Genomic DNA, 13223 nt, shown 5'->3' on the forward strand with positions numbered 1-13223 from the left:
TTTCTTAAAATTAATTATGCCCTTTTAAATGTTTTTGTCTCACAGTTTGGACTCAAAAGAATATTTCGTTAACGACGTGATGAATTAACATGTGGCATTGCTTAATCTGTGTAGGCGTTAACTTTGAGAAGCTGCATTGCGCCATAAGTCTTTCATCAGGCTTTGTTCCAGCTGGTTTGTTTGTACAGACAGACGACGTCACATCAAGCTAAACTGTAGAATATAATGTGCTGTCGACTCTATACATATAGAACGCGATGTCAAAGTGTTGCCCACACTGGGGTTAAGCTAATTATAGTATAATTTGAAGTTTGATAAATCGCGGTTATTGTATTGCGCACTATGACAGAAATATATGTTCGCGATCGCGATAGGTTCTGTCTGCGCGTATCTGCTCTTGCCTTACCTCTCGAAACCTAATTTTCAGAAATCTATAGTATAAAGCTCGATTTCTATATATGTATATAAAACTCAAAGGTGACTGACTGACATAGTGATCTATCAACGCACAGCCCAAATCACTGGACGGATCGGGCTGAAATTTGAAGGTAGATATTATGACGTAGGCATCCGCTTAGAAAGGATTTTACGAAACTCCACCCCTAAGGGGGTAAAACGGGATCCACGCGTATGAAGTCGCGGGCGGCCGCTAGTAATGGAAATACAGCACGACGTTTCTGTTCTATTATGGTGATATACACTACTTTTTCACATCGTCTGAAAAAGCTCTACGAACTATCACGTAATAATGTGAGAAGTAAATTACTTACCATTTGGACATGTGAATAGATTTCCCTGAAACAAAAATAAATAACATTAGAAATGGTTTGCAAATTACACAGTTAAAGCTTAATAATATTTGTAGTTCCTGTCATCATATCAGCAAAGTATTCTGTTAAGTACCTAAGTAAAATTATAAAGCTCAGTGTCCATTTAAAATTGATACTATTTTTTGCAGGGTGTAGGACAAGTTTGCAAAATACTACATTTACAGTTTTATGTGTCAATTCATACGGTGACAACAAAATGTGCTTTTATGTGCGTAAATTATGAACTACTTAACTAAAGAGTGTCATAAGAAGTTATGTAAATACATACGGTAGTTTTACGGTCGTAAAACGTTACACTCGCAAGTTAAGTCGGCGTCATTAAGCTCTATAGTCTAGAGCAGTTCATTGCATAACGTTACTCACTAGACCAATAACTGTAGTACCTAAACGACTCTGAAACGTCAAGTTGCAAAAATCTAAAACTGACACCCCAGTAAGTATTGATAGTAGCGCCCTCCTGACAATGTCATAGCTGGGACAGTTCAGTGTTGGAGATCTTAGTAGGATGTCATATAGATGGGACTACACTGAACTGTCCCACCAAACTCATTGACAGCGAGGCGCCATCCACCATCGTTCAACTATACACCACTACATTTTGATCACCAAAAAAAAAAATTTGGGTAATGACTTCAGGGTGTCAATATACAAGTATTTACAGACTTACAGCTGGGTATCTCGAATTCCGAGGTGAACTTACTATAATGACTGGACTATTTATGCAAAAAAAAAAGTTAAATAAAGTTTCTCAAAATTTCATCCCAAAATTGGTAATTTATGGCCACACGCGTCGCTAGCACTATTTACGTAAGATAATGTATCACTTATTAGAACTCGAAATTCCGGTATTGACGGTGGATGGCGCCCCCCTATCAATGTCACTGATGGGACGGTTCGTTGTAGTTGGACAATACCTACGACATTAAGAAACCTTACATCTGACATCACGTCTGGTAGTATGAAATTAAGTAAAAGGCGTGAGAAAAGATGAGAAGAAATTCTTTGGAGGGCAGTTGAATGGAAAGCACGGTTGATCTGTTGAATTATTAAAAAAGCTTTTATTCATTGATGTGTTCTAGCTTATTTTGTATTCTTATGTGAAGAACGTGTTAAAAAATCATTGAAATAATATACATTCCATGTATTATGTATGGGTTCATAACAAAGTGGTAGACAAGTGCAGAAAACATTTCGTTTACGTTCACGGGATTAAGTTCGCCTTTTGTATCGCAATTTTTGTGTGCAATAAAGATTTTAATAAATAAATAAATGAATCTTTTATTTTAGGTTAATATACAAATAGCTACGTGACCATTGTGGTCGCTATTTGTATTGAATGGAGTGTTTGTTTGAACCGCTGAATCCGTGTCGCGTTGATTCGATTATGCGATTACCGAGTACGGCGGAACTAAATGAAAGCCAATTTTGTCCAACAGTTTTTATCTAACCTAATATTTACGTTCTAAAAAGGTACACAAAAATAGTTAATAAACTTTAGAGACAAGTTTTGGGCTTGATGATATTAAATTATTGTATCTGTCTGCTGAACGTAAATTTACAGGGTGGAAACTATAAGTAAAGCACATTCAGGATCAGAAAACAGTTTTTCAATAAGTATCGTGTATAGTTTAGAAATAATCGAGTGAGATCACTTATTGTTTTCATTCTGTATAATGTATTTCGTTTGGACGTATTCTAGTTTGGGTCATAGTGACCATCTGTAACCTAAATGGCTTGATGGAATAGGCAAGCTACTGTAAAATTACATTTAATCGTCTCTATGAAGTGGGCGCACTATGGAGCGAAATTGCGATTTATGGACATAGCGATTTTTTTCACAATTTCTATTTGAAAAAAATACCTATCGATAGGTTACGTTATTCTGATGAATAAATGCTGCACAAGTTTTTCTCTAAAACCAATAGTTTGACTGGAAAAAAATATTTTCCATTTTCGTTGTATGGAATGAAACATAAAGTGGTCGATTTCGACTAAGCCTTGACAGATTTTGCTTTGAAACTACTTGAGCCTTGTTCTATGGCTTGTTGACTATAATCCTGCAAAAACAGCGCGCGCCCAAAGTTGCCCGTTCAGAAGTTATGAGGTTCCAAAAAATGAAAATTAAAGTAAGTAAAAGTATCTTTTTTTGGGTATAAATCTTTAAAGATTCAACTAAAACATGAAAATTATATACTTTAGTAATGTAATTAACCTTTCTCTTGTCGTCTTATCTAAAGAAAAGTCAATTTTACTTACTTTAATTTTCATTTTTCGGAACCTCATAACTTCTGAACGGGCAACTTTGGGCGCGCGCTGTTAGTGTAGGATTATAGTCAACAAGCCATAGAACAAGGCTCAAGTAGTTTCAAAGCAAAATCTGTCAAGGCTTAGTCGAAATCGACCACTTTATGTTTCATTCCATACAACGAAAATGGAAAATATTTTTTTCCAGCCAAACTATTGGTTTTAGAGAAAAACGTTCATAATATTTATTCATCAGAATAACATACCCTATCGACAGGTATTTTTTTTAAACAGAAATTGTGAAAAAAAAATCGCTGATTTAATTCCTTTTAAGTTTATTAAAATGTGTTTTTAGCAGTAATTTAAGGTTAATTTACATTATTAACGTATAAAATCTTTATATTTTTGTTAAATCTTTAAAGATATTCCAAAAAAAAGTCACTTTTACTTACTTTTTTTTAATTTTTCAGAACCTCATAACTTGTGAACGGGCAACTTTGGATGCGCGCTGATAGCGTAGGATTACAGTCAACAAGCCATAGAACAAGGCTCAAGTAGTTTCAAAGCAAGATCTGTCAAGGCTTAGTCGAAATCGACCACTTTATGTTTCATTCCATACAACGAAAATGGAAAATATTTTTTTCCAGCCAAACTATTGGTTTTAGAGAAAAACGTTCGTAATATTTATTCATCAAAATAACATACCCTATCGACAGGTATTTTTTTTAAACAGAAATTGTGAAAAAAAAATCGCTGATTTAATTCCTTTTAAGTTTATTAAAATGTGTTTTTAGCAGTAATTTAAGGTTAATTTACATTATTAACGTATAAAATCTTTATATTTTTGTTAAATCTTTAAAGATATTCCAAAAAAAAGTCACTTTTACTTACTTTTTTTTAATTTTTCAGAACCTCATAACTTGTGAACGGGCAACTTTGGATGCGCGCTGATAGCGTAGGATTACCGTCAATAAGCCATAGAACAAGGCTCAAGTAGTTTCAAAGCAAGATCTGTCAAGGCTTAGTCGAAATCGACCACTTTATGTTTCATTCCATACAACGAAAATGGAAAATATTTTTTTCCAGTCAAACTATTGGTTTTAGAGAAAAACTTGTGCAGCATTTATTCATCAGAATAACGTAACCTATCAATAGGTATTTTTTTCAAATAGAAATTGTGAAAAAAATCGCTATGTCCATAAATCTCAATTTCGCTCCATAGTGGGGCGGTGGGAACGTGAAACTATATCAAGGGATGCCCTTTTTGTACCCAATACTGTTCAAGGAATACCTAGAGAGATTATGATCGCAATTTTTGTCGGGGTTTTTGACGTTGATAAGAAAGAAGAAAAACGAGTTGACAAGTTAATTATTAACGTTATCAGCGACAGCAACTGTATTCATATTTCATAACAAAAGTGAATACTAAATGACAAAACAAATAGAGGCATATTCCCTGAAACAATTTGAACTGCTCTATTGCATTCAGGCAATCGGTTTCATTCGTTTTGCTCACAATATTTGACGATTGTCTGGTCTATTTGCTGTCCTAATAGTGACTGTTAGCACAGTGTCGGTAACTGCGCTACATCATACGCCATGTCAATAAACTTTAGTGATTTTATAAATTATCTACAATCAAAAATATTTTGAAACAGAAACTGAACTGTCTGAGTGATTTTAATTAATATTTTTGTTTTGTAATAGATGCTTACATAACTCAGTAGTCAATTCAGTGCCAATATCATTCTACGACTTTGTTTTAATTAGATTTGAAGCAGATTGATAAAATTAATGGAACTACACAAGCATAAGTATTTATTGCTGAACAATCTTTTAACCTAGCTCTATATTTTTGCATCCACCTTGTGAACTAACACTGACTTACTATTACCGAGGCATATTTCGTGCATGCTAACTTTAAATACTCGTATCGATTATTCCACAGTGTAATTCGATTATATACCCGAATGCGATTGGATCGAGCAGCGCGGTCACGGCTTGCAACTGTCCTCGGTATCTCACTTTCCCCCTAGTTTGGCAAGCCATTTCGACTAGGCGGAGAGCAAGGCGATCTATTTTGGTTCATTTGTTTCTGTTTTTTGAATACGTTTTTTATTAGATTAGTATTTTAGGTGTTGATTGTTGGACAACTTGTGCGCCCGTGTTTTTGTTATGAGCGGACGCAATTGAGAGGGATATGGCATTGCCCTTTAACTATTCTGAATTCTATAGTTGTAGTAATGTGCCTAACTGATGACTGTTAGAGACTTCGTAGTCCATAAAGTATATTAGTTAAGTGTGCTTGAGACACAATATTAAAAAAAGCTTGATGTGTTGTAGCTTTTTATTGATTTTGTATTATTTACGTTAAAAATCAACTACCCCAGATGGATTTTTTTTGCAAGGAGAATACTCGAACTTTCAAACATTTAATAAATTACTTTCATTCATACAAATACACGCCTTTTTAATTATTCACATGAGTATTATTTTAACTCTAATTAACTCTGTCTGGAAACTCTTTAAGTGCCTAGAAAACATTTGCATAGTTGCGTATACTCATAAGTCTCAGTCTCTTGGTCTAAAACGTTTCAAACTGTCACAACCGTGCCGTTTTATATCAATTTTGAGTGGAAAACTGTAGTCCGGGCCTGCTGTGGTCCACTGTCCAGTTATGTGGTGAAACTTCATCATAACGTGACATGTTTCGTTGCAATGTAACGATGAATATCGTTTTGAATGCTTTTAATTCTGTTGTCACTACCGTATGTACATTATTGTACATACATGCCTACCTGAGTTACTTTTTGCCGGACTGCGCCAGAAGAAGGGTTATAGCTAGCTACTTACGTATGGGTCCACTAACTTGTAAATTATCTTTCATAATCATGGGAGCTTTACTAACATAATATGGCATACTGTGTGAGGAGGAAACGGATAATTTAAGTGAAATTCGACTCAAATTAGGGTGATTGAAGGAAACGCAAGAAATCTAGTCCTACCAAATCATCGTAAAACGAAACTAGGATATGAAAATCAATGTCCGCCCACATAATTGTCTGTTAAAATGAAAACATCGTTCGCTGGGAAACTCAACTTGTTTGCACTGCGGAATCAATAGATTTAGTTATGTGATTGCCATTGTGTCGTTCATGGGAACGAGCGGTGTTTTTCTACAATATTTTGTGCTGGGTTATTATGTGACTGAGATGTGTACTTCCTTATTTAAACAATACCAGTAGGTTTTGAATTTACATTGTAATTATAACAGTTTCATGTTCAAGTCACCAAACTTTGACCGTAACTATAACGATAACCGAAATTTTTGTATGGAGTTTGACAGAATATTCGACTTTTGTTACAGTCAAAGTAAGATGGTGCGACCCAGCATAATCAAAATCCATACAAAAACACCAGTTATCGTTATAATTACGGACAAGCTAGATGGTGCAACTTAGCCTAAGAGTTTTAAAAATTGCATAGATTTAACAACATCCAGTCCACAAGACGAAGGAACGAAAGAAAATTACTTTTCAAGCGTGTAGGTATTTGTTAATACTTTAAAATACTGTAATCCTGACTATTGTACCTAATTGTTTTTTTTTTTAGATTATAAACATGTAATATAATCATATCAAATGGAAAGTAGGCAAACTTATTCTTCATAAATATACCTAAGTTAAGTATAAGGAATTAGTAGGTCCTCTAATTCCGGTATTAGTAAAGATTAAGTTTGAATTTCATAAGAATTCCAAATAAAAGTTTATGACACAAACTCTATTTTCACATTAATGTCTTCTTCGTCATAAATAGGGTAAGTCCAGGATAGATGCCCCACTTTTTGAAACAGCTCTGTAACTCAGTCAGTAAGTTTTTATCAACAATTTGAACTTAGTATCTGTAAACTTTGGTCTTTCGTCTATGATATTACTATATTTATTTTAGTTTAAGTTATACCGATTATGAGTAAATACCATTTTAATTGACCTCTAAAAAGTGGGATAGACGCCTAATGTGGGGGATAGAAGACTCACTGTATGATTGCTTCAAAGGATAGATGCCTGATGCAGGGATAGATGACTCGTTAATACAGTTTTTGAATTCTAAGGATCAAATGCATTTTGAAATCAAACAAGCCAAGTATTATTATTAACATTGTTTGTTATTAAATGAATTAAAAATGAAATTTAATATTTTTTATTAAAAATAGTACATAGTACATCCACCCGAAGTCGGGTAAAAAGGTAATTCGATCAGAAGGGCGGGTGCCCTTCGGGCGGGTGCCAAAAAAGAATGTAGTACGGCTAACCTTAGAAAAGTAATAAATAGGGTAGGGTTACCCTATTTATTACTTTTCTAAGGTTAGCCGTACTACATTCTTTTTTTCTTCTTACTTGCTACTTGTGACAAAAAGAGCAGGTTAGGATAGATGCCCCTAGGTGCATGGGACATGGCCATAAGGGCATCTATACCCAAAAAAAATTAGGCAACTATCCTTTTAGCATAGGATAGGTGCCTTTTTTAATTAAAAATATAATAACACTAAAAATCGAGTTAAACATAGCTATCCCGTCTAATTTATAAGATAGTCTATCAAATTATATAAAAATCTGCTTCATTTTACAGCTGACAAAAAAATTATCCAATAAAAGATACTTACCAATTTTATTTCGACGCTCGCTAAGGTTTGGCCGCGGAAGATTTTTGCTCTCACTGGCTAAACGAACGCACTCTTTGATGGTTTGCGAGGCGAAAAGTGGTACGGGGAGGTCTCTTTCTATTATACGTACTATAACTTTAGGCTAAGTTGCTTATAACATAGTGTACTTAAAATCGCGGCACCTATCCCACTGGGGCATGTATCCTGGAATTACCCTATGCATTGTTTACTTTCATAAAAACTTAATGTTTCTAATATGATGCCGTAATAAGCAATTAGCTACCGTAATGACGTGGCTTAAAATTCTTTGTGGCATTGACATTATAGCCGTGAATAAAAATTTATTTTAATCACGGCCTGCGGTAATTACTTTAACATTTTATTAAGAACCATGTCATTCAGGGTAATGAGTTCATAAATCTCGTTAAATTAATTTTCGTGTTGTTCACTTTTACGGTTCCGCTTTTATAGTGTCATTTAGAGACATCTTTTTTAAAGGACATAAATACAGAACAAGCTTGATGTAGTCATGGTTGTTAATAAGTAGGGCACGTAGCATAAGTACATAGGTAATTAGGTAAAAACCTGATAAATACACAAATAAGAAGTCTCGTAATGAAAAAATACAGTGTATGTAACAAATATATCTACCTAATATCTAAGTATGTCTAAATAATAACACTTAAAGTACGCTACTACCTAAAAGAACCGTGGTTCTTAGGATTTGTGTTCTAATAATTTCTATAATAACGAGTAGCTTCCATAACTTGATCAACTAACTCGGCAATAGATAAGCCAAATATTTAGATTCAACCAATCATAGGCTCGAATTTGAACCAAGTTTTATAACCCGACCCGAAAAGTGTACCCCGTAAATACCTCTAATTGCCGCGTTCAAAATAGGGATGTTATGGATATGTAGTTTCGGTTATGGATACGGTTACGGATAAAGGAATAATATTATACCGGTTTTGGTTACGGTTACGGATATCTGTGTTTTACAATGCAATTTGCAATAGTTGTCCAACACGGTTCATTCATGGCCGCACACTTTACATCGAATAAAAAGGTAAATTAGGCTGTTATGTCTTTACATATTATAATGCTATACAAAAAACTATGTATTTAAAATGTCTACATACAAAACTATCCGAAACTTTGAAATCGGTTACGGTTACGGATATTTTTTTATTTCGGATATCCGAAAGTTTCGGTTACGGTTACGGATATCCATAACATTCCTGGTTCAAAATAAAAGCGACGCCTAACATAGCATAACAAGTTTATATGTTTCCACGTGTCAGCTCCTGACTGATTGCATTTGCAATTGGTAAAATGGAATAACTGCACAATGCGTTGCGAAACTACGCCCGTGCAATAATAGTTTAATAATCCGTTGTCTGTTTGTTTACCATACAATGCGATTCGCTAATATGATTGAGAGATGCGACCGAGGTGAGGAGTACTTACGTCCGCTTCCAAACAAAAGCTTGATAAAATGGAACAGTGAGTTTAATTTCAAACGAGACTTAAGAAGGGAATCGGTCATGCACGAAGGTTGAGTGTAGAAAAGATTTCACAGGTTTACCCCATCAAACCCTAAGCGGTAACATGAGGACGCACTATTACTTGTAATTGATTCTATTGTGTCTCGAATAGTGTAGGTGTTCAGTCCTTGTAAAAATATTGGCGGGTATTCTCACATTTGCTTCGCCAACTTTATTTTCCTACCATCGTCCAATGGTCGGAGCAAGCCCCACTTGCCCGGCGACGCTCATCGCGCACACCCGTGTGTCGCGCACGCTTAGCGAGTCTACGAGTGACGTTCACTCCCTGAAAAGACCGTGTCTTTTGCTATAATTCGCGTGTAGCCGTGCTCCGCGTACCATCATCATCATCAGCATCAGCTCCGAGCATACTCTGGCAGTGCTCCACCGCCCAGAACGCCGTGCGTCTGCAGGTTGGCTTCCGTCCGTGGCGAGGGTCGATTTTAAGGTTGGTGAAGCTCAGATTACCTGTCTCTGTGTTGCGAGGACTGATCTACCTTTCATCAATTTTCTATTATAAAAAACCTATACAGTCCACTTTCAAATCAAATTCCCTGAACCAGCGTAATAAACGCAATTTTCAGTGCGACATACGCACAAACTGGATCTATCCGAAAATTCAATGTTTTCAGCCTCCATACTAAATGTATGCCACTATGCCAGCTACACAATATTAGAAGAGTTAATTTTTTTATTTTAAATAATAAACACTTAAAATTAATTCGTGAATTGCATTCTTATTTAAAATTATTCACGGAAAACATTGGTTTTAGGCTTTACTTGTTATAATATTATCAAGACATGAGTGCTATGATTGTGGCAGTATTAAATGTATGGAAGCTGAAAACATTGAATTCTCGAATAGATCCAGTTTATTTTATAACTTATTATTGGTACCATTGGATAGAGCTCGTGAAGCACTTTCAGGATCAGTTACCAGTTTTTGGATATCTTGTATAGTTTTTAATATTATGAGGTTTTACTAAATGTATGGAGGCTGGAAACATTGAATTTTCAGATAGATCCAATTTACTATGTAACCTATTATTGGTACCGTTGGATAGAGCTCATGAAGCACTTTTAGGATCAGTAAGCAGTTTTTGGATATCTTGTATGGTTTAGAAATAATCGAGTGAGATCACTTATCGTTTCCACCCTGTATATAAATTATTAAAATATTTGTAGGTACGCTGACTGAATGAGTTTGAGACCATTATGTTCACCCTAAATAATTATGCAAATAAATAATTTATTTGAATTTTAATTTGGCGAAAGCAATGGCGATCCTACTGATTTCTACTGTACACTGTCGCCATCGCCTCAGTAGAATCAAATCAATGATTCTACTATGCCATCGCGCACGCAGGCGGCACGCGTTGCTTTGGCCGAACCTTTAAGAGCGTTTACGTCTAGCGTGGCATGTCAAGTTTAGGTAATTTCGATGCTATTTTTATTCACACTAAAATAATTATGACTGTGTGCGTGTTCTCACGCTCTATAGTCAAACCAAAATACTTTGATCCACCATCGTAAAAGTGTGCCAGGCTGTCAAGTGACAGCTCAAGGAAACTATAAAATCTTCAAATCTTCCAACACCGACTCCATAATTATAAATAATGGTATACATTAGTCCTAATCAATAATAAATACGTAAATTCTTTATCAAATAGTAAATTATCAAAGGTTTTTTACTATTTTGAGAATATTTTATACAGCCTATGTTCAGCAGAAAAAAATTTGAATTTTAATGGTGAGAGATTTTTTCAAATCGGTTCTATTCAAAACAAACTTTTCCTGTTTACTATTCTTTTTTTATCCGGAAAATGCATAACATTTCATACCCACCAGCTGCGGGGGCAGCTAGTGGGTTATGTGGGGTTCTTCCTACCAGAAGGTGGGTAGCCCCTACACCCACTAAAAACCTGACTGTTTCTGCCATGATCCATATGAGTGATATGAGGGAACGCGGGACATCGCCATTGGCTGTTGCCTGTAGCATTCGTCCTTAGCCGCCACCAGACACCTCCATGTCTAGCGACCGAGGCCTGTTAGGAAGGGACAGTTGGAGACCATAAGCTGTCCTCTTGCGCCCAGGGTGTCGGCGGCGGATAACCGGAGTGTCGGCTGAGGCCTCTCGCTCCCCCTTTCCACTGCTTCTTTCTGTGAAAGAACACTTTCACAGAAAGTAAGCACACTATACCATAAGATTATTTGTCTCATCATATATTTTATACTAATGTAGATATTGTTTCCGAAAGCGAGCGGGTTCATTCCGTACCTGTACGCTTCATGCGTTCTCTAGCAAAAGCTGAAAATCAGTGTTCTGCCCTTTTGAGGGTAGTGTTTATACTGAGCTCTTTGCTTTTTGCATCGCTGCGGCACACATCACTCTGACGCAGGGAACTATTTGAAACGCTAGTCATCTTTATCTTATGTTGTTTTGTCACTTTTGTTATGTTGCAACTGTTGAAATTATTACTAACCTGTGTAACAAAATACCAGTGGTGTCACCTAGTGTGTTTCTTGACTAACTAACTTTATTTCGATATTGAATTGAATTTCAATAGCAACTATACATAATGTGTGTGTTAAAAGCATTAAAAAAAGTGTGTTACAACAAATAAACAATTTATCTATCTATCTCACGCCTCTTCCCGATTGGTAGGGAGAGGTCATTTCCAACCGCCGCTCGTTCGCTTAGGCTGGGCACTGTTGGAGCGTGTCAGTCTGCTGCGGTGACTCACGTGCCAAGACTGCAGTGTTAACTGACAACCATCTACAGGCTCTCGGCCTATACGGTGGAGGAATGGCCCGAAGCACCCATGGCCCGGTAGAACCTGGGTCGCCCTTTGTGTGAGGCGATCATGCCGTCGCACCCACTCCTCTAATACAGGCAGAACTGCCTCTATGGTGCGACGTAAAATTTGGCTGACGGCCAGGCGTACCCTTCAGCACTCTAGGGCCTAGATCCTCAAGCCTCTACCTTTTGGTTTCCACCTCTCGTGGTGCACGTACACGTACATTTCCCCTTGGGACCTATGGTCACCTCGCAACTGGCGTCTATTCTCGGTTGTCGACACTAGCTTTGTCGCCACTGAGGATAAATGGCATAAATAATATCGATTGTCACCAGTGGTGACACATACTTTCCCAGTTGTAGCTACAGGCTTTCTCACAACTTATGACAAATTAGAAAAATACATCCCAATTATGCCTAGTGGGGACGTACACAAATATTGACGCAAATGTCATCGTGCATGACATACGTAAAGTAAAAGTCAAGTAAGACCAGATGAATACAAATATTATTAATTTTATTTTGAACTAGCGGCCGCCCGCGACTTCGTACGCGTGGACCTCGTTTTACTCCTTAGTTCGTAAAATCTGTTGTTTGATATCATGTTGATAGATGGCGTTTCACTGCTTCCCCCGCATGAATATTTACGAACGTCAAAAACAGTAGTTTGTGCGCTTTTTAGACACGTCTTATTTATTTATTGAAATTTATTGGTCACATATCGTCATAAATTAGCCTATAATTATGTTAATCTGGTTTATAAACAATACTACTGTAAAGTTTCAACAAAATCCGTTCAGTAGTTTTTGAGTGAAAGAGTAACAAACATCCAGACATCCAAACTTTCGCATTTATAATATTAGTAGGATTGTTATACGTCGCCACTAATGACAATATTTCTTTTCCCAATATCCTCAGTAGGGACATAGTCAGTCAGTGTCCACAACCGGGAATAGATGGACTGCGGATACTATGCAGTATCCACGAATTACCTCAGCCTGTGCCTCAGTGATATCATGCGTTGCGCTTTTTTGAACAGTAGGATGCTCCACGACTACACAGCACTGTGCCATACTCGAGCCCCATATAGGATCATATAACGTGCGACGCAAAAGTATAGTCAGCGACTCAGTTAAAGTCAA

The 13223-nt window shown here is 36.4% G+C and overlaps 1 protein-coding gene across 2 annotated transcripts in view; it reads right to left on the minus strand.

Annotated features, from left to right (window-relative positions):
- uif (sushi, von Willebrand factor type A, EGF and pentraxin domain-containing protein uif) overlaps window positions 1-13223 on the minus strand; it is a 103473-nt gene that overhangs the window by 37685 nt on the left and 52565 nt on the right. For both annotated transcript variants that reach the window (XM_028303516.1, XM_028303517.1), the window contains one exon: window positions 771-795. In XM_028303516.1, the coding sequence (XP_028159317.1) occupies window positions 771-795 (25 nt within the window). The remainder of the gene's footprint in view (window positions 1-770; window positions 796-13223) is intronic.

The sequence above is a fragment of the Ostrinia furnacalis genome, unplaced genomic scaffold (genome assembly GCF_004193835.3).
Source record: "Ostrinia furnacalis isolate ACB-3 unplaced genomic scaffold, ASM419383v2 OfSCF1245, whole genome shotgun sequence".
Lineage (NCBI taxonomy): Eukaryota > Metazoa > Arthropoda > Insecta > Lepidoptera > Crambidae > Ostrinia > Ostrinia furnacalis.